We start from the raw sequence: 26255 nt of genomic DNA on the forward strand, positions 1-26255 counted from the left end.
CTCCAGCTACCTCGTTCAGAACCCTGGGGTGTACTCTACCTGGTCCAAGTAACTATTCTACGTTTAGACTTGCAGCTTTCCATGCACCTTCTTCCTAGTATTGGCAACTACACTTACTTCTTCCTCTTGACACTCTCAAACATCCAGCATACTACTAGTGAAGATTGATGCAAAATACTTATTCGGTTCATCCCGTTACTATTTCCCCAGCATCTTTTTGCGGCTATTCGATATCTACTTTAACCTCTGTTTTACTCTTCATATATCTGAGAAATATTTTGTGTCATTTTTGATATTATTGGATAGCTTACATTTATATTTCTTTTTCTCTTCTTTATGGCTTCTTTTGTTGCCTTCTGTTGGTTTAAAAAAATCCCAATCCTCCAACTTTCAACTAATTTTTGTTCTATTATATGCTCTCTCTTTTGCTTTTTTGTTGGCTTTAAATTCCCTTATCTGCTACGTTTGTGTCATCCTGCCTTTAGAATATTTCCTCTTCTTTGGGATGTAACTATCCTGCGCCTTCTGAATTACACCCAGAAACTCCAGTCATTGCTGCTCTGCCATCAACCCTGCTAGTGTCCCCTTTCAATCAACTTTAGCTAGCTCTTCTCTCATGCCTCTGTAATTCTCTTTAATTCACTGTACTACTGATACCTCCATCTTTATCTACTCTGTCTCAAATTGCAGGGTGAATTCTATCATAATATGATCATTGTTTCCTAAGATTCCTTTACCTTAAACTCTCTAATCATATCCAGTTCATTACACAACACCCAATACAGAATTGTTGATCCCTTAGAGGGTTCAACAACGAGCTGCTCCAAAAAAACATCTTGGTGGCATTCTATGAATTCCTCTCTTGGGATCCATTAACAACTTGATTTTCCCAATCGACCTGCTATTGCTATCTCCCGCAACTAACATAATTTTGGCTTTTTGACATGCTTTTTCTATCTCCCACTGTAATTTGTGGAGCACATCCTGGTTACTGTTCAGAAGCCTGAAATAACTCTAATTAGGGTCTTCTTATCCTTGCAGTTTCTTAAATCTACCACAAGGATTATATGTCATCCAAACCTATGTCACCTCTTCCTAAAGACTTTATTTCATTTTTTACCACTCCTCCTCCTCTGGCTACTTGCCTTTCCTTTCAAAAGATTGTGTATCCTTGGATATTAAGCTCCAAACTACAAACATCTTTCAGCCACAACTCTGTGACACCCACAACCTCTAACTGCATGACTAGATCATCTAATCCTTTTGTATACAGTGTGCATTCAAACGTAACACCTTCAGTCCTGTAATTGTCATTCTTTTCAATTTTCTCCCCTTTTACACTGCAATTCAACCCTCTTACTGCAATTTTGCCTTATCTCTCCCTGTCTTTACTGATATTCTCACTATACACTACCTCTGCTTGTAAATCAACCTTCCTATTCTCAACCCTATCACTCTAGCTCGCATCCCCATACTAAATTAGTTTAAATCCCTCCCCAACAACTCTAGCAAATCTGCCCACAAAGATATTGGTCCCCTTTGGGTTCAGATTCCATTCCTTTTGTACAGATTATGACTTCCCCCAGAAGAGACCCAATGATCCATAAATCTGAAACCCTGCACCAGTTCCTCAGCCAGACATTCATCTGCAAAATCATCCTGTTCTTGCCTTCACTGATGCATGGCACAGGCAGTAATTCAGAGATTGTTACCCTGGAGGTCCTGTTTTTCAGTTTTCTAACTAGCTCTCTAAATTCTCTCTTTAGGACCTCCTCTCTTTTCCTTCCTATGTCACTGGCACCAAAATGCACCAAGATGTCTGGCTGCTCATCCTCCCCACCCCCCTTTAGAATGACGTGGACATAATTTCAGATGTCCCTGACACTAGCACCTGGGAGGAAACATACCACCTGTGTCTCTATTGTGTCCATAGGCACCCCATCTAAGCATCTAACTATGAGACCTTCTATCACCACTGAATTCCTTGCTGTTACCTTCCCTTTCAAGCCTCAGTGTCATACCTAGCACCAGAGATCCAGTCACTGTGGCGACCCCCTCAATCCCTCTTGATACACTTAAAATCTTTGTATCCGAGTTATGAAAAAGTCAATTAATTTAAGAACACTCAAATCTTTGCAGGACATTTGTTCTATCTTTTGTGAGAAGTGATCTCTAAATTAATGTTGAATGCCCAGTTATAATTTAAAGATAGTTCCCCTTTATTCTCAATTACCTAGCAGAAAAGATATTGTATGTTTTGGATATTCACTCCATTTTAATCACCTCACCTGATGCACTAAAACAAGCCCAGTTTATGCAATTCGATCTCATAGTTTACTTCTTTAACCCTGGCATTATCCCAACAAATACATTCCTCACTCATTGAAAAGCAATTATGACCTTCCAGAAGTGCTCAAATCTCAATAGAATTCATCAGATGAAGTCTAATTGAGGCACCAAATTGAGGTTCATCTCCACCACTTTGTATTCCTGCTTCTTGAGTTAAAAGTCAAGATAGCATGTTTCTTTGCTGTTGAGCTTCAACAATATATGCACCCGAACATCCAAATTCATATTACAGAGTGCTTTATGAAGTTCTGATGAAAAGTCGTCAATCTGAAAAATTAATTCTTTCTCTAACAGATGCTGACTCCAAAATTTTCAGGCTTTATTATAGACTTATTGTAGAGGATAAAATTAAAAGGCATTCTAGAATGCATTCTTAGCCCTTAAAGAAGAGGCACATAGCTAAAGAAGCGTAAAATATGGGATATAGAATGCTGCTGAGTTTATGTTGATTGTTTAAGATGAATGACGGTGGTTGGGGAATGGATCCTCCTTTCCCTTAGGCCAAATCTGTCTCCATCAGCCAAGGAAACAGAGCTGGGATCCACCAGTCAGCCTGCAGGGAAACAGGAGACCAGAGCTGCTCTATCAAGCAATATGGGGCAGGTGGTTTGTTTCACTCTTTCCTATGCTTTCCTGTGCCATCAAGAAGGTAAAACTGGGTGATACACAGGAAGCCTACTGCATTTCTGTGATACACATTGCGCCTCAATGACAGTATCGCCTCTCTTCCTGATAGGTTGAATGTCTTCCACACATGGAATGATGTGCTGGAAAAGAAGGCTATCCCACCCCCTGCAGAACAGGCGATCTGATGTGAGGAAGACCATAGTCAGAGTCAACCCACATAAAGCAGTGGGCCTGGCAACATATCTGGCCGGGTGTTGAGTGACTATGTGACCCCGCTAGATGATGTTCTCTTGTGCATCTTTAACATCTCTCTGAAGCAGTCAACCATCCCTGCAGGATTCAAAACGTCCACCGTCATCCTAGCGCAGATGAGACTGATGGTAACCCACCTTAACGACTACTGCCCAGTGGCAGTGAGCTCAATAATAATCAAGTGCATTGAGCAGATGGTCATGCATTAAGTCCTACCTTCCCACTACAGTGGACACCTACCAGTTTGAATATTGCCCAAGTCGCTCCATCAATGATGCAATAGCCTCTGCCCTCTACTCAGTTCTGTCCCACCTGAAGAATGGTGTTTCCTACAACAGAATGCAGGTCATTGACTTCAGTTTGAAGGATTCAATATGATCATTCCTTAGAACTGGGTGGGCAAACCGTTCTTTGTGGGTCTTAGCACCTCCCTCTCTAAATGGATCTTGGACTTCCTGACAACAAACAGTCCATGGTGGCAGCAACAGGTCTGGCTCCATCACAGTGAGCACTGGCACATCCCAGGGCTGAGTGCTCAGCCCACTGCTGTTCACACTGCTGATGCATGACTGTACTGATGGTCCCAGCTCTAAACACATCATCAAGTTTGCTGATGACACAACAGTGCTTGGCCTCATCAGTAATAATGATGAGTCAGCATACAAAGAGGAGGTAGAGTAACTTGTGCACTGGGGTGAGCACAGCAACTAGAGTCTCAACATGGACAGGAGAAAAGAGATGATTGTGGACTTCAGAAAGATACAGACTAACTACTCCCTACTACACATCAATGGCCCCTCTGTGGAAAGAGTCAGGAGCACTAAGTTTCTTGGAGAGCACATATATGGATGCTCTCACCTGGTCTTTCAACACCACTTCTTTAGTCAAGAAAGCACAACACTGTCTCCACTTCCCAAGGAGATTGAGGCAAGCGAAGTCTCCCACCCCCATTCTAACCACATTCTACTGGAGCAACATTGAGGGTGTCCTGACCAGTTGTATCACGGTCTGGTACGGGAAATGCAATGCATCTGGCCACATGACACTGCAATGGATTGTGAGGTTTCTGAGAGAATCATCAGGATCTCTCTTCCCCCCCCCCACCCACCCAATCCAGCACATTTATCAGGATCACTGTGTTTGCAGAATCCTCAGCATTGTGAAGGTGATCTCCAATCCATCACACAATATCTTTCAGCTCATACCATGAGGTAGAAAGTACCATTGTACAAGAATGAGGACTGTTAGGCTGGGTAACAGCTACTTTTCCCTAGGATGTGTAATTTTTGAACACCACATACCACCTAGTACTCATTATTTGTGGCAGCACCAGTAGTGGTATACTTTAGTATATTTAACGACAGTATATGTCAACTTGTACATCTGCAGAATATTTTTAATTAACATTTTAATATTATTGTGTTAATATTATTTTATGTGCTGTAGCCTGAACTTGAACTTGAAGTCAAAGTCAAGATTGGAATGGAAAATATATTTGCAGCAACATCATGTATATCAATTACAGCTCAGCATTCACCAACATCACCCATTCAGTGCAAATCACTGACCCTCTGTACCATCTTCTGCACCTGGATTCTTGATTTCCTCAGCGGGAGAACACTGTCAGTACTGGTTGGTGATAAACATCTCCTCCTCTCTGACCATCAACTCATGTGCATCTCAGTGATGTGTGTTTAGCCCACTGCTCTATCCTCTCTACATTCATGACTTTGTAGCTCAGCACAACTAAAGTGCCCTCTCTAAATTCACCAGTGGCACCGCTGTTGGCATAATCTCAGATGGTAATGGAGAGGCATACAGGGAGCATACAGGGAGATAGCCTTGTTGATTTGTGTCACAACCACAACTCTGCACTTAGTGTCATCATGACCAATGAACTGATTGTGGACATGCAATACTACAACCAAAGTAGATGAGCAGCAGCTGTAGGAACATTTTAGGAACAGGTTCTTCCCCTCTGCTTTCAGATTTCTGAGTTGTCCATGAACACTACCACATTGTTTCTCTATTTATTTATCTACCTATCTATCTATCTGTTTGTTTATTTATTTATTTATTTATTTATGTGTGCTTTTATTTAAAACTGTAATAATTTGTTATGCCTGCATTGTGAGGTTAGGGTCTCCCTCAGTCAGGGTCATCCATAGATATTGCACCCTAGCTAACTAGATATGAAAGCCTGGGCAGTATGCTATGGAGAGCAAACTGTTGCCCATGTAGTAAACACCCCCTCTCCATATGCACTTGATGAACCCAAAGTAATGGCAAGGACCGATGCAGCTTGGTACCGTCGGCATCGCAGGAGTTGTCAGTCAGCATTGATCTCAAGATAGGACTGCCTTGGGGACTCCAGCTCCAGACTTTTTCCTTGAGGTTTCCTCCCGAAGACTTCCCCATGAGTGGGTATAGCAAAAAGGCAGCAGAGGTATTAGATCAGAGTTTTCATTCTCCTAGATGAACTGCCAACCACTGCTGACAAGTCCCATCTGTCTACTCTGTACTGCTGCTCTAAAGCAATAATTCTCACACCTAGTATCAGTGATAGTAAACCTGATTCTGATTCTGACCACATGCATATAACATTCATAAAAAAATGCACACATACAGAATTCTGAGTGAGCTCCAAGGATTCTGGGCTGGGCTACTACCTTGGGCTGTATTGTTTCAGCGAAGGGGATAGGGTAAGGATGATTGAAGGACAATTAGCCATTGAGTAGTGGCCCTGCAGAGGTGGATGGTTTTCATGCTGTACAGGGAGTGATTAGCTGGTAGCCAGTAAGTAAGGTGCAGAGGAGCAGTAAGGTTGGGGTTGTGTTTAAAGTTAAGCATTTGGGAATCAAGACTTGGGAAGGAGGTGAGATGAAAAGGAAAGGAGGAGAAACAAGAGGTGGCAGAGAACTGAGGGAGACAGTGGTAAAAGTGGTTGGAGATAGGGAATAGAAGATTGGATGATGGGCCATGTGGAAAAGGAACGAGGAAGAGTGCAGACAAAACCATACACATGTTCAGGTGCATATCTGGTCACCAATAACAAACATCTGAGTGTGCACAGTGTGAATATCTGTCCATGTATATGCATGTGTTTAGTCTGTGCTGCAGAGGATGGTCTCCTGTTGCCTGGCACCTATTTGTTACTGGATAAAGACCTCATTCTGTTCTGACTGAGTGGCAGCTGATCTATAATGAACATACCTTTCCTAAAGAATTAATCATCATGCATTTTCCACTCCTTTTCACTGCAGTTCAGGCTCATGACTGAATGACCACTGGACAATATTCCACTAAAGGTTGGGGCGGGTTGGGTACAGGAGAAGGGGAATTGGAGGTAATGGCATCTGTGAGTGATGCCCTGGCTGTGGTGGTGGTGGTCAGAGCTAGGCTGCTTACAATACAAATCATGCTAGTAGAACCTTCCTGCCTTCCAGCTTACAGGGACCAATTGAAGGTTTACCACCAGCCCAGGAACATACTTAGAAGAGAGGTGCAATAGGTAGTGTTCCAGTGACCCTGGTTCCATCCCGAACCTTCGCTACAGTCTTCACTGAATTTGCCTCTTCAACCTGTGACCACGTGATTCCCTCAGGAGCTCTGATTTTCTCCCTCTGCCAAAGGATGTGCTGGCTGGTAGGTTAATTTGAAAGTGTTAATTACCCTTAGTGCAGGTCAATCATAGGAAAATCAGGCTGGAGTTGATGGTAACATGGTAGAAAGGAAGTAAAAGAGAATAAATGAAGTAAAGGGATTGGAGGGATTGCTGTGAACACTTCAATTGCCTCAAGTTGCTTCTCTCCAAGTTGTAAGAAAATAAATGAGGTCTCACCAGCTGGATGGAGTCTGCCATAATACCTTGCTCATTGCAAAAATAGTGAAATGTTACAAATATTAGCAATCTGAGGCTCCTCACACCTCCCTTATAGACATTATGTCACCATGGGGAGAATGTGCTCCTGATACCCAGGACTTGCAAATGTGACAGAAGGAAGATAGCACACACAAAATGCTGGAGTAACTCAGCAGGTCAGGCAACATCTACAGAAATTAATAAACAGTCAACGTTTCGAGCCAGAACCCTTCTTAAGACTGAGAAGGAAGGGGACATTCCCAGAATAAAAAGGTAACGGAGGTGAGAGAGGCTAGCTGGAAGGTGATAGGTGAAGCCAGGTGAGTGGGAAAGTTCAAGAGCTGAAGAAGAAGGAATCATAGCAGAGGAGAGTGGATCATGAGAGAAAGGGAAGGAGGGGCATCAGGGGGAGATGATAGGTAGGTGAGAAGGGGGAACAGAAGAAGAGGGGAGGGGAAGGTGGGGAAAATTTACTAGAAGGAGTAACCAATATTTATGTCATCAGGTTGGGGGCAACCCAGACAGTGTACAAAGTGTTGCTCCTCATGCAAGAGGAAGCCATGGACCAACATGTCGGAACGGGAATGGGAATGGGAATTAAGTTTGGCCACCAGGAAGTTCCGCTTTTGGTGGATGGAATGGAGAAGGAAGGGAAGATGGACCAGATCAACATTTGCAACATTCAACTTTTTTTGCAAAAGTGCACAAAGTTTGTGAACTTCATTCTAATGAGTGTGCATTAATGGACTCCTAAAAGGTGCTTCTGACATTGGGAGACAAAGTGGAAAGGGTGAAGAGATGCCTTCTTTCTGATGGAGGAGCGCCAGGAGCGGCGGCCACAGGAACAGTTTACATGTACCATTGGGCGGGTTACTGGCAAACAAGTTACTGGTGTGAAGGGTGATATTTTTAAAACCAGCACATTGAACACGGGTCTGCAACGACAATTGAGAGCTAAAGTTTCAGAGCACAGGTATTAGTTTGAGTTGGAAAGTTAAAGTTTCAGAGCACAGGTATTAGTTTGAGTTGGAAAGCTAGATGAATTTGAAGTTATTCTAGGATTTGGACCATCAGTAGAAGCAACATAATCAATCTGTTCGGAAGTGTGCCTTTGAATGGTCTGTTAAAGATCCCATCCAAGCCGCTTACACGGCATCAATTCATTTCTGGATACAATTGTACACAAATGACGTTTATTTTGGACTTTAGGTAAGAGTCGCACAACATCAGCCTGAATGAGACAGAGTAGCAATTTACAATCGGGGAAGAAAAATGTAAAGAAAGCTGGCCAGAATTATTCCGGCTTCATGGCTCTTTGGTGGAAACGACAGAGACACGATGAAGCGAACGCCCTCCTGTGCTGTGAGATTCCTAGCGGAGACTCTGCCCGAGTTGTTGCCAGTTTGGGTGGGAGAGGGGTGTGAATCACACTGTCCTCGTTGGGTGAAGTCATTCAGTTGCGGCCGAATCACAAAAGTCATGTTTGCATCTTGAGATCTAGTTAAACGAGCGGAAGGCAGGTTTACGGTCAACCTCGGTTTTACACCCCTCATGAACGCTGGCATCCAGAAGAGTGTTAAAAATGCGAGCGCAAAAGTGTCTGGATTATGTTTGGATAGCCGTCGTGCTGTATTTCGTGAAAGGTAAGCACTAATTCCGACCCCTTTCTTCTGCCTGAATTTTGCCTGGAGAAAGATTTGCGGATTAATTTTATGCGTTGCTTGTCTATCGTGGGACAATTTTGCCTTAATCTCGGTTGCATTTCTACGGGGATTCTCGTCATATACTTGTATATACACACACGCACATTCACTTACACACATTGAACTCGCAGTTAATTCAGGGGCTGACGGAAAAGTATAGGTGGAAATATCCAAGCGAAACACATAGTATACATTACCTTCAGTTCGCTTTACTTGGGGGACGGGTTGCTTAAATGATTGCCTGTCCCACTTGGCCAGATTTCGGCTGGATGTTGTGACGCTCGGAGACTATCACCCGACATGCAACCTGTAAGGGAATGTGGAACCGCTGTTTCCCGTAACGGAGCTCCCTTCTTCTGATGCAAGCAACTGATACTAGCCAAATCTCCTGGCTCCCTCCAACGCTGAGAATATGCACATACAGGGCACAGGGATCCAAAAAGACATACTGGACACTCTACGCTGGAGACAACCTTCTGTTTGTAGCTAGTTTAACACAGACGTCTCAACACCGACAGCATCTTTGTACATGGATTTCATTTTTCACAGAATGTCTTAATGTTTTCTGAAATATCTTTGATTCATATTTATTCGAGTATTTTATTTCCATTGGGGAAATAAACCAGAAGTAGAAAAAGGTGTCCACCCGGTTTAGCAATAGCTTTCAAACACGCAGAAAAAAAAGTACATTGAAAAGGTTTAGTTACAGCGGACTGGTTCAGCTGAATTCAATTTTCTTTTGTGATTTTCCGATGAATCTCGGTCATGTGTTGATTGAAAAGTAATAAAATACATATAGCATGTTTGAACACTGGATTTAGTGATACAGACCACTTTGTATATTATTGCGGAATGGCTTCAGCCCTGATGCATTCTCTATGCTAGTGCTGGTGGACAGCGGGCAGAGGAATGTAGGATGTATGCTTTTTTTTATCGGCGATCAATTTTGCTGTTCGAGCCTTTAAGGTAACGGACTAACAGAAATCCTGATAGAATAACTGTCACTCAGTAACATTAAAGCTGAAACTGTCGGCGTTGACTAAAAGTTTCCGTCACCGCGAAATAAATCCGCATGGAAGATGTAGCCCGCTGGGCAGAAGGTTAGCGGGTAACGTAGATATAATCTATCACACCTGGGAAGGAATTCTCAGCCTGAGCGGACGCTTCAGATGGATTCGCACCCATCGAAGAAGCAACTGGCAACCGAAAGCCGTTAACAGAAGGACAGGGAGTAACAGATCAGGGAATTGCATAGCGCGGGGACTGTTCAAACCTGTGCCATCTAGAAGCAAGAGGTACAGTACTTAAGGACCAATGAATTATAAGCAGGAGTAATCCAACTGCCCCTTCAAACCGGCAGTACCATTCATGCAGATTATGATCATTTTCCAGTTCTATCCAATGCCTCCTTTCCCCTAATTTCTAGAAATCTGTCTTGTATTTAGAGAATTCCAAAGTTTCACCACTTTCTGAATGAATAGTTTTCTCTTCATGGGTCCCAAATGGCCTATTTCTTACTGACTGTGCCACTTCACCCACTGCTACTGGCCTAAACCAAGAAAATTATCCCCCCTCTAGCCAGCCTGTAAAAATGTTATAAATTTCTATCAGATTACCTTCTCAATCTACTAAACTATGGAATAGAGGCCTTATTTGTTCAGTCTCACCTCTTCCAGTGAATTACTTATGTCTCTGATAATCTCAGCACCATTCTTGGCTCAAGTTGATAGGACCTTGGAAGTTTTGGACTGCTTCTGGACCTATTTTCCATGTTTCATAGCTCTGTGACTCTGCATGGATGTCACATGCAAATGCACAGATGAAAAGATGCAAGGATGTGTTCGGTGGAAGTATAAACGCCTCTGCGGTTCTTATGCCCAAGACCGTTCAAAGTAGAAAGTAATATTCAAGGTCCTTTTGAGAATCATATGTCCATTCTTCAAATGCTCACAGAAATCATGTGTAAGTAAGTGATGGGAGATGCTCACTACCAAATAAACTGCCTATACATCTATTTGTCAGGCATGTCCTAGCTCTCTGGTGCAGAGTCTATAATTCCCTTAATGCTCTAGTCATTTACTCCAGAACCAAAACAAAACAGACTGGAAGCAAATCATTGTAGATTCTGAGAGTAAAATAGGAGCTCCTGGAGGAACTCAGTGGGTCAGGCAGCTTCTGCAGAGAGAAGTAGGCAATTCAAGTTTTGGGTCGAGATGCAGGTAAAGACATAGCCAGTATAAAATATGAGGGAGGTGGGTGGGGCAAAAACTGGCAAGCAATAGGTGGATCCAGGTGAGAAGGAGTTGATAGGCATATGAAGTCAGGTATGGGAAGGAGGGTTGGAGATAATGTGAGAAGCTGAGAGCTGATAGGTGGAGACCAAAACTGGACTGCAGATCATAGAATCTGAAAAGAAAGGTGAAGAGGAATCAGATAAGGGAGGTGGGATGGGCAGATGGAACAGTGGGGCAAAGGGACTGAGTGGGAGATTTTTGGAAAATGGATTAGATATGGGAGGGGAAAGTAACTAGGAAGTAGGAGGTGTGTGTGTGTGTATGTGTGTGTGAGTGTGTGTGTGTGTGTGTGTGTGTGTGTGTGTGTGTGTGTGTGTAAATAAATCAGTCAGAGACAGAGAGGGACAGAGAGGGACCAGGTTTCCTGAAATTGGAGAATTCAATATTCCTGCTTTCAGGTTGTACACTACACTAGTGGAATATGAGGAAAAATCTCTCTAGTTTGAATTTGGTTTCACCATATCAATGATGAAACTGAGGACAAACAGATCAGTTTGGAAATGGGGGAGGGGAATTAAAATGCTTTGCAACAGGGAGCACCAGGTGACCATGACAGTGGGAGAACAGGTGCTTGGCCAAAACAGTCACTTTGGCTACACTGAGAGCACCAGATGCACTAGACAAGACTGGAGAAGGTGCATGACTCTTCCTCTCCTAGAAGGACTGCTTGGGTCCCTAGGTGGAGATGAGGGAGGAGGTGTAGGGACAGTTGTGACATCCTCTACTGTGGGCTGAGAAAATGCCTGGGGAAGGTAAGGGATAAGTGAATAATTATGACGAGAGTGATCACAGTAGAAAGCAAAATGGGGTTTGGAGGGTACGATGGTGACTGGTGGTGGGCTGCAGGCCTTTGTTGCCTCCACTTATTACTTCTCAGCTTCTGTTAGTATCTCCCCCTTCCCTCCTCAACCTGACTGCTTCTGCCAATTAACAGCCCTCCACCCTCACCTTCACCTGGGTCCATCTATCTACCCTTTCCATTCTCAGACCTGAAGAAGGGTCTTAACCTGAAACGTGAACTGTTCATTTCCTTCTGCAGATGCTACTTGGCCCATTGAGTTCCTCCTACTGCTCGATTGTTGCTCCAGATTCCAGTAGCTGTGGAGGCTTGTCACTATGTTAAGATACTGAGATTCTGTTAAAGAGATCAGCTAGTGTTCTGCATAGGGATGAAAGAATAAATATCAATGAAAATTGGGAGTGTGAGCAGTATTGATGTACATTTGAGAATTAAATCTAGGTGACCAGGGGCATTATATGGCTGGAGGAACCATCGTTTAAATGAGATGTTAAAGCTCATTTGCATATGGCTTTTCCAGAGGGTGTAAAAAAAAATCACAAGACTATAACACGGGTACTTCCCTGACTATCCTGGCTGGAATTTAACTCTCCACCAACAATAATGAAAAATAAATTATCACCAATTATTTCATTGCAGTATGGATCCTGCTGCGTAAGAAAGTGCTGCCGTACTTCTACATCTAATATGGACAAATGGTTCGCTGACTAGCAGGAAGCAAAGAGTGGGAATAAAGGGGCCTTACTGGTTGGCTGCTAGTGATCAGCAGCGTTCTGCAAGGGTTGGTGTTGGGACCACTTCTTTCCAGATTACATGTCAATAATTTTGATGATGGAAATGATGGCATTGGCTGATGATACAATGATGGGTGGAGGGGCAGTTTTGAGGAAGCAGGGAGTCTGCAAGGACTTGAGCAGATTAGCGGAATGGGGAAAGAAGTGGCAGATGGATTATAGTGTGGGAAAGTGTGTGGTCATGCACTTTGGTAGAAAGAATAAAGGTGTAAACTATTTTTTAAACAGGGAGAAAATTCAGAAATCAGAGGTGCAAGGGGACTTGGGAGTCCTTGTGCAGGATTCCCTGAAGGTTAACATGCAGACTGAGTCAATTGCAAGGAAGGCAAATGCAATGTTAGCATTCATTTAGAGAGGACTAGAATATAAAAATAAACAAGTGTGTAATGCTGAGACTTTATAAGGCATTGCTCAGATTGCATTTGGAGTATTGTGAGCAGCTTTGGGCCCCTTATCTAAGAAGGGATGTGCTGACTTTGAAAAGGATCTAGAGAATTATTCTGGAATTGAAAGGGTTGACGTATGATGTTTGATGGCTCTTGGCCTGTACTCACTGTAGTTCTGATTAATGAGGGGGGATCTTATTGAAACCTACTGGATATTGAAAGGCCTAGACAGAGTGGATGTGGAGAGGATGTTTTCTGTAGTATGGGAGCCTAGAACCAGAAGGCACAGCCTCAGAATAGAAGGCTGTCCCCTTACAACAGAGATGAGGAGGAATTTATCTAACCAGACTGCAGTGAAGCTGTGGAATTCATTGCCACAGATAGCTAAGGAAGGCAAGTCATTGGGTATATTTAAAGCAGATGTTGATAGATTCTTGCCTAGTAAGGGCTTCAAAGGTTACATGGAGAAGAAGCCAAGAGAATGGGGGTTGAGAGCGATATTAAATCAGCCACAATGGAATGGCAGGACAGACTCAAAAGGCTGAATGGCCTAATTCTCTGTCTTATAGTCAAATTAGAAAGCTTTTCTTTCTACTTCATGCTCAATATTCTTCTTTTGAGACTTTTTCCAGATAGATCAGCTGCATTTAACAAGCCTTCACCTTACTCTCTCAGCCAGAACTTCCTCCACTGGTATGATTCAGTCTGCATTCTATCACAGATGCTGTTTTTGTTCTCTCCACCATTTCCCATTCTGTTTCCTATGTTTTCTAGTTCTGATGAAAGGTAATCAACTTGAAATGTTAACCCTGTTTTTCTCTTCACATACAGTCTACTCAGTATTGGAAGCATTTAATGATTTCATTACGAAGCACATTGACTATAAACTGGTTTGAGCTATTTTAAAAGTCATGGTATTTAAAAGTATTGGTGAAATGTAATCTGAAACATGATAAATCATGGAGACCTGAGACTACATGTATGTATTATGATAAGTACTTAAATATCCAAATGATGGGATTCAGAAGTGCCCTAAGTTTCCATTGGGTCAATATCTAAATCCTTCTAAACAGTCTTCTGTATAAAATTATCTTTCTTTGTTCAAGCTTCGGGACAGTTGGGTGAGAGGGGCTGGGCTGTTCTCTTCGTACATGATAATATAAAGTGTAATTGAGGAATGAGTGTGAGTTGCCAGATCCAGATAATTGGTGACAACAGTTAATTGGAGGTCTCACTGAGATGGCTAGCCCTTGACTTTGTTATATGGGAGAATTGAATTATGCCCTGGTAGCTGACCAGCCCTGAATCCTAAGCAGTTCATACTTGAGCAAAGGATGGGGTCTGCTGCTGGAATGCAGGTTTCCTCCTGTGTGGAATTGTCAACATATGCTGTGATGAAGGGTCTCGCCCTGAAACAGTGACTGTTTATTCCTTTCCTGACCTACTGAGTTCCTCCAGCATTTTGTGTATGTCTGCCATCACATTAGTTGCCAAAAGCAATAGTAATTGGCAGAGCAATAGCGACGGGAGGTTTAATTCCCCTGATCGGAAGTGAGGAGAGCTGTGGCAGAGAGAAGAAAAGAAATAAGATGTTTCAGGCCATTTGCAAGTACCCCATTTGAGGTTTTCTAAGAATAGAGTTAAATGTATAGGCACCTCTCAGTGCTGATAGAGTTACAAATAACTACAGCACATTGTAAAATATTCCATTGTCTTTTGCTCAATTGATGACGGATTGATGTATGGAATTGAGTGCTCATCATCGACTTACTAATTGCTATCCATTCTATTAATCCTGCTGCATGGATTAGTGCCCTCTGGTTATTTGTAACTAGATGTTAGGCATGTTCTTATAGCAGGTTTTAAGGTGCTAATAGCTCATAATTTTATTTTAGCGATACTTCTAAAGTGTGCATCTTATTTGTTATTTATGTATTAAATGCTTTTGGCATACATAATGGAGCTCACTCCATTTTCTGTTCAAAATATAACTGTTATCGACAAATGTGGCTGCAATTTGATGTTTCAGAAGAGAAACTGAAAGACATCAAACATTAAATATAAATGAGATCAAAAATGAGCACTGCCTCTCTGGAACAAGTCTTGTACATTGCTCACCGATTTTAAGTAAAATTCCAGCCGTTACTTTAATGGTGGCTTAAATGTGTGTGGGATGCTCCCACTACTTTAGTGATGGCATATGGTAGTTCAAGCAAAATTTTATTGATGATAACCTTCAGTCTGCTTGAAAGCTCCTGAAGTACAACTTTCTTTTAAGTAACATTAGCAAGAGCTGCAAGCTGAAGTTGCTAATGGACTTAGTCTGGATAGAAGAATGTTACAGCGTTACACAGTGCAGTGTTAATATTTTTCATGAAGTGACCATTAAATCTGACCATTTCTATTCCTCTCAATTTAAAAATATCACCTTTCAGTTATGAACTTAAAATATTAATCAAATGTTAAAAAACTATCAGTGTGATAGTGCTTTGAGAGGTTGGCGATGAAACATATCAAGTCCTGCTGGAGAAGTGAATTAGATCCACTCCAATTTGCCTACCAGAGCAACAAGTCCACAGCAGATGCCATTTCATTGGCTCTTCGCTCAGTCCTGGAACATCTGAACAGTAAAGATGCATGCATCAGAATATCCTTTGTTGACTATACCAGAACCCCTTCACAACTAAATAATAAGCTTCAAATCTGGCCTCTTTGTGCAAATGGATCCTTAATTTGCTCCTTTGCCTACTCCAATCAGTTTGGATTGGTAACAACATCACCACAATCTCCATCAGCACAGGTGCAGCACCAGGCAGTGTGCTTAGCCCCCTCCTCTACTCGTTTTATATTTATCACTGTGAGGCTAAGCACTGCTCCAACGGCATATTCAAGTTTATTGACATCACTGTTGTTGGCCAAATGAAAGGTGGTGCCAAAGCAGCATATAGGAGGGTGAACACAAGGGAATCTGCAGATGCTGGAAATTCAAGCAATGCACACAAAATGCTGGTGGAATACAGCAGGCCAGGCAGCATCTATAGGGAGAAGTGCTGTCAACATTTCGGGCCACGACCCTTCATCAGGACTAACTGAAAGGAAAGATCGTAAGAGATTTGAAAGTCGGAGGGGGAGAGGAAAATGCAAAATGATAGGAGAAGACCAGAGGGGGTGAGGTGGAGCTGAAAGCCAGAAAGATGATTGGCAAAAAGGGATACAGAGCTAGAGAAGGGAAAGGATCATGGGATGGGAAGCCTAGGGAGAAAGAAAGGGGGAGGGGAGCACCAGAGGGAGATGGAGAACAGGCAGAGTGATGGGCAGAGAGAGAAAGAAAAAAAAGGAGGGAAAAAAACCAAAAAAAAACTAAATATATCAGGAATGGGGTAAGAAGGGGAGGAGGTGCATTAATGGAAGTTAGAGAAGTCAATGTTCATGCCATCAGGTTGGAGGCTACCCAGTTGGTATATAAGTTGTTGTTCCTCCAACCTGAGTGTGGATTCATCTTGACAGTAGAGGAGGCCATGGATAGACATATCAGAATGGGAATGGGATGTGGAATTAAAATGTGTGGCCACTGGGAGATCCTGCTTTCTCTGGCGGACAGAGCATAGGTGTTCAGCAAAATGGTCTCCCAGTCTGCGTCGGGTCTCACCAATATATAAAAGGCCACACCGGGAGCACCAGACGCAGTATACCACACTAGCCGACTCACTGTCTGGGGCCCTGAATGGTGGTGAGGGAGGAAGTGTAAGGGCAGGTGTAGCACTTGTTCCGCTTGCAAGGATAAGTGCCAGGAGGGAGATTGGTGGGAAGGGATGGGAGGGATGAACAGACAAGAGAGTCATGTAGGGAGCGATCCCTGCAGAAAGCAGAAAGGGGGGGAGGGAAAGATGTGCTTGGTAGTGGGATCCCGTTGGAGGTGGCGGACGTTACGGAGAAATATACGTTGGATCCGGAGGCTGGTGTGGTGGTAGGTGAAGACAGGGGGGACCCTATCCCAAGTGGGGTGGTGGGCGGATGGGGTGAGGGCAGATGTGCAGGAAATGGGAGAGATGTGTTTGGGAGCAGAGTTGATGGTGGAAGTTAAGGGAAGCCCCTTTGTTTAAAAAAGGACATCTCCTTCATCCTGGAATGAAAAGCCTCATCCTGAGAGCAGGGAGATTGAAAATCTGACTGTGTGATGCCACAAAAACAAAAACATCTCGCTCAATGTTAGCAAGACCAAGGAGCTGATTATTGGCCTCAGGCAGAGGAAACTGAAGGTTCATCAGTGTTATCATTTCAGAGGACCTGTTCTGGGTCCAGCGTGTAAGTGCAATTATGAAGAAAGCAAGGCAATGCCTCTAGTTCCTTCTAAATTTGCGAAGGTTTGGTATGGCACCTAAAACTTTAACAAGCTTCTATAGATGTGTGGTAGAGAGTATATTGACTGATTGCATCATGGCCTGGTATGGAAGGACCAATCCCTTGAATGGAAAAGCCTACAGAAGGTAGTGGATATGGCCCAACCCATCATGGTTAAAGGCCTAGACACCACTGAACACATCTACACTGAGCACTGTTGCAGGAAAGCAGCACCATCATCAAGGACCCCATTACCCAAGCCATGCTTTCTTCTTGCTTCTGCCATCAGAAAGAAGGTACAGGAACCTCAGGTGTCACATCACCAGGTTCAGGAACAGTTATTATACCTCAACCATCAGGCTCTTGAACCAGTGGAGATAACTTCTCTTGAACCATCAATGAACTGCTCCCACAACCTATGAACTCACTTTCAAGGACTCTTCAGCTCATGTTCTCTATATTTATTGATTTTTATTTATTATTATTAATATCTCTTTTTTCCCCTTTTGTATTTGCACAGTTTGTTGTCTTTTGTACTTCGGCTGTTTGTTCCCAAGAACAGCTATGTCCAGGAATGTAGCTGTTGCCCCTCTCCCACACTTAATCATAATTCCTTATGGAGACAGTGCAGGTTTCAATTTCCTGACTTTAACCGGAATTGGCCACAAACAATTCAGAACATGGACAAGTGATTAATATGTGCATTTTGCATCTTCGGAATGAGTGCAAATTTGCCCAATTTCTGGGCAGTATTTGTTCCACGTAGTTCTGGGTGAACTTCTTCTGCTCCCTTCTCTTGTACTGTATACACTTGATATGTCAGAATATATTTTAAGGAACTTTTTACATCAAAAACACAATTAGGACAAAAAAAACTGCTGAACCATGGTGATGAGGGTTTTCTAGTTGATGCAAAACTGAATGGTTGAAGAGCAGTAGCTGTCCATGAATCCAGTGGTGAGAGACTTCAGGCTTCTGTACTTCCTGCCCGATGGTAAGGCTCAGATTATCAGGATCCATGATGATGGATGTTGCCTCTCCAGATACTATCGATGATGGGAAGTGCTGTGCCCATGACATATTGAGTATAGTCCACTACTCTCTGCAGCTTCTCACGTTTCCACGCATCCAAATTGCCAGACTAGATCATGATGCAATCAGTCAGGATACCTCCAACAGTACAGTAGAAATTTATTAGGATGTTTGTTGACAAGCTGAACCTCCTAAGAAAGTAAAGATGCTGGTGCACTTTCCTTATGATTGTATCTCTGTGTGAGCACAGGACAGGTTATCCAACACATTAAAAAACAGGAATTCCCTGACTTGCTCTACTGCCAATTCTCCCAGTGTAGACTGGTGAATGTTCACCCTCTTTTCCACTTCTGAAGTCAATAATCGGCTCGTTACTTTTGCTGACATTGAGTGAGAGATTGTTATTGCAGTATCACTCAATCAAGCAAGGCATCTCTCTCTGATCAACACCTGTGATTTGTCCAATAACAGTATCATCAGCAAATTTGAAGAGGGCTTTGGAGCTGTGCTTAGCCATACGTTTTATGTATAGAGAGTACAGCAGGGGTTAATCACACAGCCTTGAGATGCAGCTCAGCAGATTATCAATGAGAAGGAAATGCCCTTACCAATCCTCACTAATTGAGGTCTGTGATGAGGAGTTCAAGTATCCAATTGCAGAGGAAGGTATAGATGGCCTGATCTTGAAGCTAGATATTATGTTTGGATGGAATGATTGTGTTGAACACTGAGCTCCGGATGATGAACATGTTGTTTGACTGATGTTTGAGTTTCTATTGTCCAGATGGTCCAGAGCCATCAGTTAGAAGTTGTCAGTGTTCTATAATTTGATAATATTCTACTTGAATCTTCTGTGGATGAAAATACCTTAAAACATTTGAGAATATTTTGATCCTTAAATCGTGAACATCTTAATGATACAGTATGAATGCAAAAAAAAAAGCTTGTCTATTCATTTGATAGCTCTGTCTTTATAATCTGGAGATTAGTATCAATGATGAACTATTCTGAATGTGTTAACTATTGGTGCATTCACTTGAAGGCCATTTGAAATTAATATTGCCCTTCCAGCTGAAAGATGATATTGCACAGTTGACAAGTTGAGTGCTTAACTTCTGTTATTTGTGAAGAATGAATGCAGCAGTGCGCTAAGTATAATGCTGTACCAGAAACAGCAAGAGCTACCACTGATGCTCCTCTCCTGTGGCTTTGTTACCTTCAGGCTTAGCTACTTCAGATTTTAACTCTCATATTCTGCTCCTTAGTAGCAAAATCCTATTGCCTGTGTCCTAACATGCACACTGTTTATTCTCCGAGCAGCCCTGAGCTTGCTGATGAATGCAGAGTCTCTGCTCAGCACAGTTTCAAAATCCTCTTTCTTGTTTTCAAACCCCTCCATGGTCTCAGCACTTCCCACTATAAGAAAGGGAGCGAAGGCTGTAGGGGTAGGAAAGAGTCTAAGAGAAGGTAAAGGGAGTTTTGGATGTTGAACAACCTCTAAAGAGAGGAGATTGAGGCAGGGAAAATATCAAGGGTGGAAGGGGTGATGGGAAGCATAGTTGGCATGGCATGTGTGGGAAGGAATCAACTTACAAGAACTTCAGGGCCTGAACTGGCTTGTTCGACACCTGCACCATTGTCTTTATATATATGAATGTTGATATCCACTCAGCACAATGCCTTTGCCTCTGATTCATAATTTCATTCTTTCAAGCTCTGCAGTAACAAGGATGCATGGAAGGAAGGAAAATTTTGATCCACCAATATGAAGCTTGGAACCTGGAATGCAGGAGTCTCAGGAATCATCTCAACAGAGTCACACCTGAACATCACCCTGCCCTTAGGGATCCAAACACGCTAAAATTGACATGGGCATCCTGTGGACACACAATGGGAAGGAGATTACCTGTTAAGAGAAAAAAAAGGCAGTAACTCCACTTTCTTATAGTGGGGCTGACTAGATGAGGAATATTGATGGCATGCGGTAGGCTCGACTGTGAAGAATGAGATAGTCACGGCCCCCTCACTCCCATGACTATCACTTTAACACAAAGACAGCATGGTAACAATAACTTGGTGCATGTTTTCAGGCTAGGAAGCTATGGATGTGACCAGTCATGGGTTTTATGCTAGTCCTGCACAAATCTTGGTTTGCATCAGAAGAAGAGACATCTGTTCCGTCTTGACAACATTGATACTAGGGTGAGAAAAGGTGCAACTCCCAGGAAAGGAATCAGAATGAAAAGTTAATTCCATAGTTCACTTCTCATGTCAAAGTGCTTGGAACACTGTCTTAACATAACCAATAACCTGGTGCAATGGAGTGGAAAACATTTGACCTCATTACACACCTCTGGTATATGCACCAGCATTTTACATTACATCATCATCTGAACATGAGCAACAAGGTTGTCTGCATCACCTGTGCTATAACAAGTACTAAAGATTGTTCGATTGAACACTGCCTCATCCACTCTATTGTACTGCATCTATTCACCAGACTCTCACACATTAGCATAAACCAGGGCCATTGCTAGAGGAAAATCAAAGTTAATGCCCCACTGATTTTGCAAAGGAATCTCTTTTCAGACTGTGGCTCAAGATAACCTCTCAGCTTCAATCAACAAGAGCTGCTGTGTGTTTACAGTGCCTGGGCTATCTTGAAGTCCACCATAATTAGGGCTTGTGGATCACTCTCAAGTTCACAAATCCACGTCCCACATTTGAGAAGAGAATGGGACCCCAAAGGCAATCAGATCACCACCATGTTCAAGAAGAGATGGCCCGCCCGACTGTGGTAGCTACAGGGAGATCTCCCTGCTGTCCAACAAATGAGAAAGTTATTACCAGGGTCTTCCTCAATCATCTCCTCCCAGTGGTTGTAGAGCTACTTCCCGAAATCAGCGTTGATTCTGTCCATCTAGAGGTACAGTACACAAGATCTCCAAGAGGTATGCAAGAAGAAGCCCCAACCATTATCCACGGCATTTTTTTTTCTTGTAAACACCCTTGTTTCCATCATTGAGATTCCTTCTCAAATGGTGTTACATGTAGAAATATATCTCACTCTTACTTTTGCCTCACAAAGTATCTAATCTGAATACTTTTTGCTGCCATGCATTAACATCCAGATACTGACTCAAAGGCACATACGAGCATGCAGCTATCAACAGCATGCTACAGATTGATGATGGAGGTGCTGGTGTCTTTGGCTACGTCCACACTAGACCGGATCATTTTGAAAACGCCAGTTTCGCATAAAAATGATAGGGGTCCACACCAGGCATTTTTGAAAATACCTCTGTCCACATTAAAATGGGTATTTGGGTGAATCTCCTCCTACTGGGCGTGCACAGGACACATCTACAGAAAACAAGCAACATGTTTGGTGTCGAATTTCGCTGTGAAAGATTGGGTGCGTTTTTGTCCAGTTACAGACTAGAAAAGCTTAAAAGGAAATTGCCAAACGATAGACAGCTGTTGGCTCTCGTGCAGGAGAACTTAAAACAAAAAAAAACTGGAGCATATGGAGGCAATGGACAGGGTGTTCACCGACAGTATTGGAAACATTTCCTACAGCCATAGTCTCTTCACCGATGAAAAGGACTACAGCTACAACTAAATGCAATAAGGCTTGTTACTGGGCAAAAGTGAAATTCGCTGTTACTTCATTTGTTTGTCTTTACTTTTGCCATGCCTTTCTGTATTATTTTGCTGTAATTAACATGTGCAATAAAATGAGCTACTGGGCAAAAGTGATTTTATTTTTACCTGAGTAAAAGAGAAACTTACAATTTTCCTATTTTGGCCTTAACATTTTCACATCTGTGCCAAACATAAGCTACTACCTAAAAATGACATTTTGGAAGTGGTGACAATTGCAGCTATGGAATGTTTGCATAAGCAATACATTAATAAAGCACCTTTTTAAGTGTATAAAACATGTCTGCATCAGTAATATCTTGTATTTCCATACAATGTTACATTAGGCTGTACTCTTCTGTTGTCAGAGAAATATTTGCATAAATAGGTAAACCACCTTCATACAAGCAAGGACAGAAAACAGGGCAAAGTGAGTATACTTATTTATTTAGTAAGTTATGGGTCAAAGTATTTGGTGAGTACATTTCTAACTCTTCTGGCTTTAGTCTCGTTGCTGTCTGTTCTGAAATTGTTAGGTTGTGTGGGGGAGTTGAAATTCTTTGTCGTACTGCAAAGCTGCAGTAAAATTCTGCTCAGGGACATTCTCCTGAAGCTGTCCGCCATTGTTGTTGTGGTGTTGGAGGTTGCATTCAAGAAAACTATGAAATGCTGTGCTACTGCTACCACCTGTTCCAGCACGTCATGACAGCATTTTTAAAAAGCTTCATCTACCCTGTACACACTTCACTGGCCAATCAGCATTTTCAGATTTAAACACTCTGGAGAGCGTTTTAGAATAACTCCATTTTCAGGGGAAGGAAATGCTGTTTCAGTGTGGATGGTGGGTCAAAATGAAGAGAAAATGCTTCGGTTACGGATTTATCCGGTCTAGTGTGGACATAGCCTTTGGCATTTGTACTAGAAAACATCAGTACTAACTTGGTTTGAATGGCCAGGAGATTCAGGAACTAATTAACTGCAAATGAATAACATGCGACAGGATGGACCTTTCATTCAATATTAGTGAAACAAAGGTCCTTAACCAAGCTGACCCCAATACCCCAATATAAAAAAATCTATTAAAGTAACTGCAGAAAACCTGGGCCATTTATCATAAACTAGAAGCTATATCTTGTACAAGACAAATATTATTGAAGAAATTTGCTTCATTTCAGTGCAATAAGACTGACCTAGAGTGTCTGAACTGAAATGAAGGTTGCAGCTCAGGCCTAGCAGAGCTTCTAATCCTGAGCCAGTGTCACATTTTTTTCTGTACACTTCTGATACTTGAACTATCAATCATACCAGCGTAATCTCAAAGACATTTTGCAGAGAAACAACCAATACTACCTCACAAAACTTTCCAAATCCACTGGCAGGAGAAATGAACAAAAATCAGCATCCTATCCCAGTTAACGTCTCCACCAGTGTTGCTCCTGTGACCCACAACTGCTCTGTTAGACAGGGCACATCTTCCACTAAACTCCCAAAGATGACACTCTACTCTGAGTTTCATGTTCTGTCGAGGCATTCCAAGGTGAACAAATAAAATTATTCAAATATTTTCTGAAAGTCTTCTTGAAAAAGTGGTCCATATCTTGTTAAATATGGAGGATGGCATATAACTGCTTAAAATGCAGAAAGATGTGATTGACCCATAAGACTATTCCTGAGGACCACACTACAAATATCTTTCACAAATAGCAGGATGAGTATTATCTCACAAACTATTACCAGCATGCTTGATCAGCACTTCCTGTTGCTTCTGTGAGAGTATCGATGGGTCTCATATTGACTTCATCAGCCAACTCAGGACCCACAAAACTGACTGGAATCAGTAGGAATAAATAATTGGGCAAAAGATAAACTTGTCTGCTGTATGCTTTTTAACTGGCAGCTGCTTCTAAGCAGTTTAGAAACAAGAGAAAATCTGCAGATGCTGGAAATCCAAGCAACACACACAAAATGCTGGTAGAACTCAGCAGGCCAGGCAGCATCTACAGAAATGAGTACAATTGACGTTTCAGGCTGAAACCCTTTAGCAGGACTGGAGAAAAAAAATGATGAGGGGTAAAGTTCAAAGGTCAGGGGGAGGGGAGGGAGGAACACAAGGTGATAGGTGAAACCAGGAGGGGGAGGGGTGAAGTAAAGTGCTGGGAAGTTGATTGGTGAAAGAGATACAGGGCTGGAGAAGGGGGGAGTCTGATAGGAGAGGACAGAAGACCATTGAAGAAAGAAAAGGGGGAAGGAGCACCAGAGGGAGGTGATAGGCAGGCAAGGAGATAAGGTAAGAAAGTGGAAAGGGGATGGGAAATGATTTAGGGGGGCCATTACCCAAAGTTCAAGAAATCAAATGTTCATACCATCAGTTTGGAGGCTAACCAGATGAAATATAAGATGTTGCTCCTCCAACCTGAGTGTGGCCTCATCATGATAGTGGAGGAGTCCATAGACAGACATATCAGAATTGGAATGGGAAGTAGAATTAAGATAGGTGACCACTAGGAGATCCCACTTTTTCTGGTGAATGGAGCATAGGTGCTCGGTGAAGCGGCCTCCCAACCTATGTCGAGTCTCACCGATACTCAGAAAAGCGGTCTCCCAATCTACGTTAAGTCTTACTGATACACAGCAAAGTATTTTAGACATGACTTAATTCAATAGTTGTAAGTAAGCTATTGTGTTTGTTCAAGGAAAATTAGCCATTAAAAAGTCAGTTAAAGCTCAAGATAGCTCTCAATCTAGTCAAATATTTAAAATCTGTAGAAATATTCACTTAATGGATTTAAATGGTGATATATTTGAATAAATAAGCAATTCACAACTTAGATAAACAAATTGAAAACAGATCTGGAGGGCATTTGTCATCTGTAGTTCACCCAAAGGCACTCCTGAATAATGAATTAAGCAGTTTAACCATTATTTGGAGGTTTGAAGTTATCTTAATGTAAAAGGAGAATGCAATGAACCTGAAGCATAAGGCAAAGTAATTTCTTACTGAACATTTAAATTAGAAACAGGCTTTTATTAAACATATTTATTAGTTTAGAGATTGCCAAGGTGACATAAATGGAGCCTATGCTTACATGTTAGCAATGACTGTTTTATACTTGCTGTTAGGTTAGACACAAATATTGCTCTTTTTCTGCATTCCCCATCATGGCAAGTTTCACAAGTTTGCCCAGGAATCCATTTCCAGTTGACTGAGTTGGACATGATATTAGGTAGTGGCAGTATTATACCTCCATATGAAATTCAGTTCCATTTATTGAATTTTTGATCACCTTCATCACAAAGGTTGCTATTTCTGCCTACATAATAGTCACATGGTATTGTGCCTAATCCCAGTCCTTTGGCAGCCGAAGCACCCACTGTTATCTTCAAAGTCAAATATTTCTAGGTCTTCTTGCTCACCAACTTCACAAGATTCGGCTTGCTCCAAACCCCAAACACTATATTAAAATTCTGGCTTTTTTCATTCGTCTGGATGTTGCTGACCAAGTCAGAGATAATTGCTGATCCATAAAAGCCCTTGAAATGCTGATGGTGAACCATGTTCTTGAACTGCTTCAGACCTTCTGGTAACATGACCTTATAGCACAGCTGTGTAGGGAGGTGAACCATCTACACCCAGTGACTGTGGAAAAACCACACTCTGTTTCCAAATCCGGATGTCTTACAGCTTGAAGTGGAATGTACACGTGGTTACAGTTCCATGCGCATGCTGTCCTTCTTGCTATTCTTAATATAACTGAAAAAACATTTGGTTTTTCAGATATATAAAGAGTAAAAGAGGTGAAAATGGATATAAAACTGCTGGAAATTAATGCTAGGGTGGTAGTAATAAAGTTAAATAAATGGTGGACAATGAGTATTTTGTATCAGTCTTCACTGTAGAAGACACTAGCAGTATACCAGAAATTCAAGAGTGTCACAGGGCAGATGTAGTGGCTGTTACTAAGGAGATGATGTTTGGGAAGCTGAAAGCTCTGAGGTAATAAGTCACCTGGACCAGATGGTGTACACCGTGGGGTTCTGAAAGAAGTAGCTAAAGAGATTGTGGAGTCATTAGTAGTGATCTTTCAAGAATTGCTAGATGGTTCCGGAGGACTGGAAAATTGCAAATGTCATTCCACTCTTTTGAAGGGAGAGAAGTAAAAGACAAGAAATGATA

At 42.2% G+C, this 26255-nt stretch overlaps 1 protein-coding gene across 1 annotated transcript in view; it reads left to right on the forward strand.

Moving 5' to 3' along the window:
- Positions 1–8310: 8310 nt before the first annotated feature.
- The window catches only part of chrna8 (cholinergic receptor, nicotinic, alpha 8), a 362783-nt gene continuing 344838 nt past the window's right edge, over positions 8311–26255 (forward strand). The window contains exon 1 of the mRNA XM_059973862.1: positions 8311–8733. Coding sequence (XP_059829845.1) covers positions 8673–8733 — 61 coding nt within the window. The 5' untranslated portion in view covers positions 8311–8672. The remainder of the gene's footprint in view (positions 8734–26255) is intronic.

The sequence above is a fragment of the Hypanus sabinus genome, chromosome 7, assembly GCF_030144855.1.
Source record: "Hypanus sabinus isolate sHypSab1 chromosome 7, sHypSab1.hap1, whole genome shotgun sequence".
Lineage (NCBI taxonomy): Eukaryota > Metazoa > Chordata > Chondrichthyes > Myliobatiformes > Dasyatidae > Hypanus > Hypanus sabinus.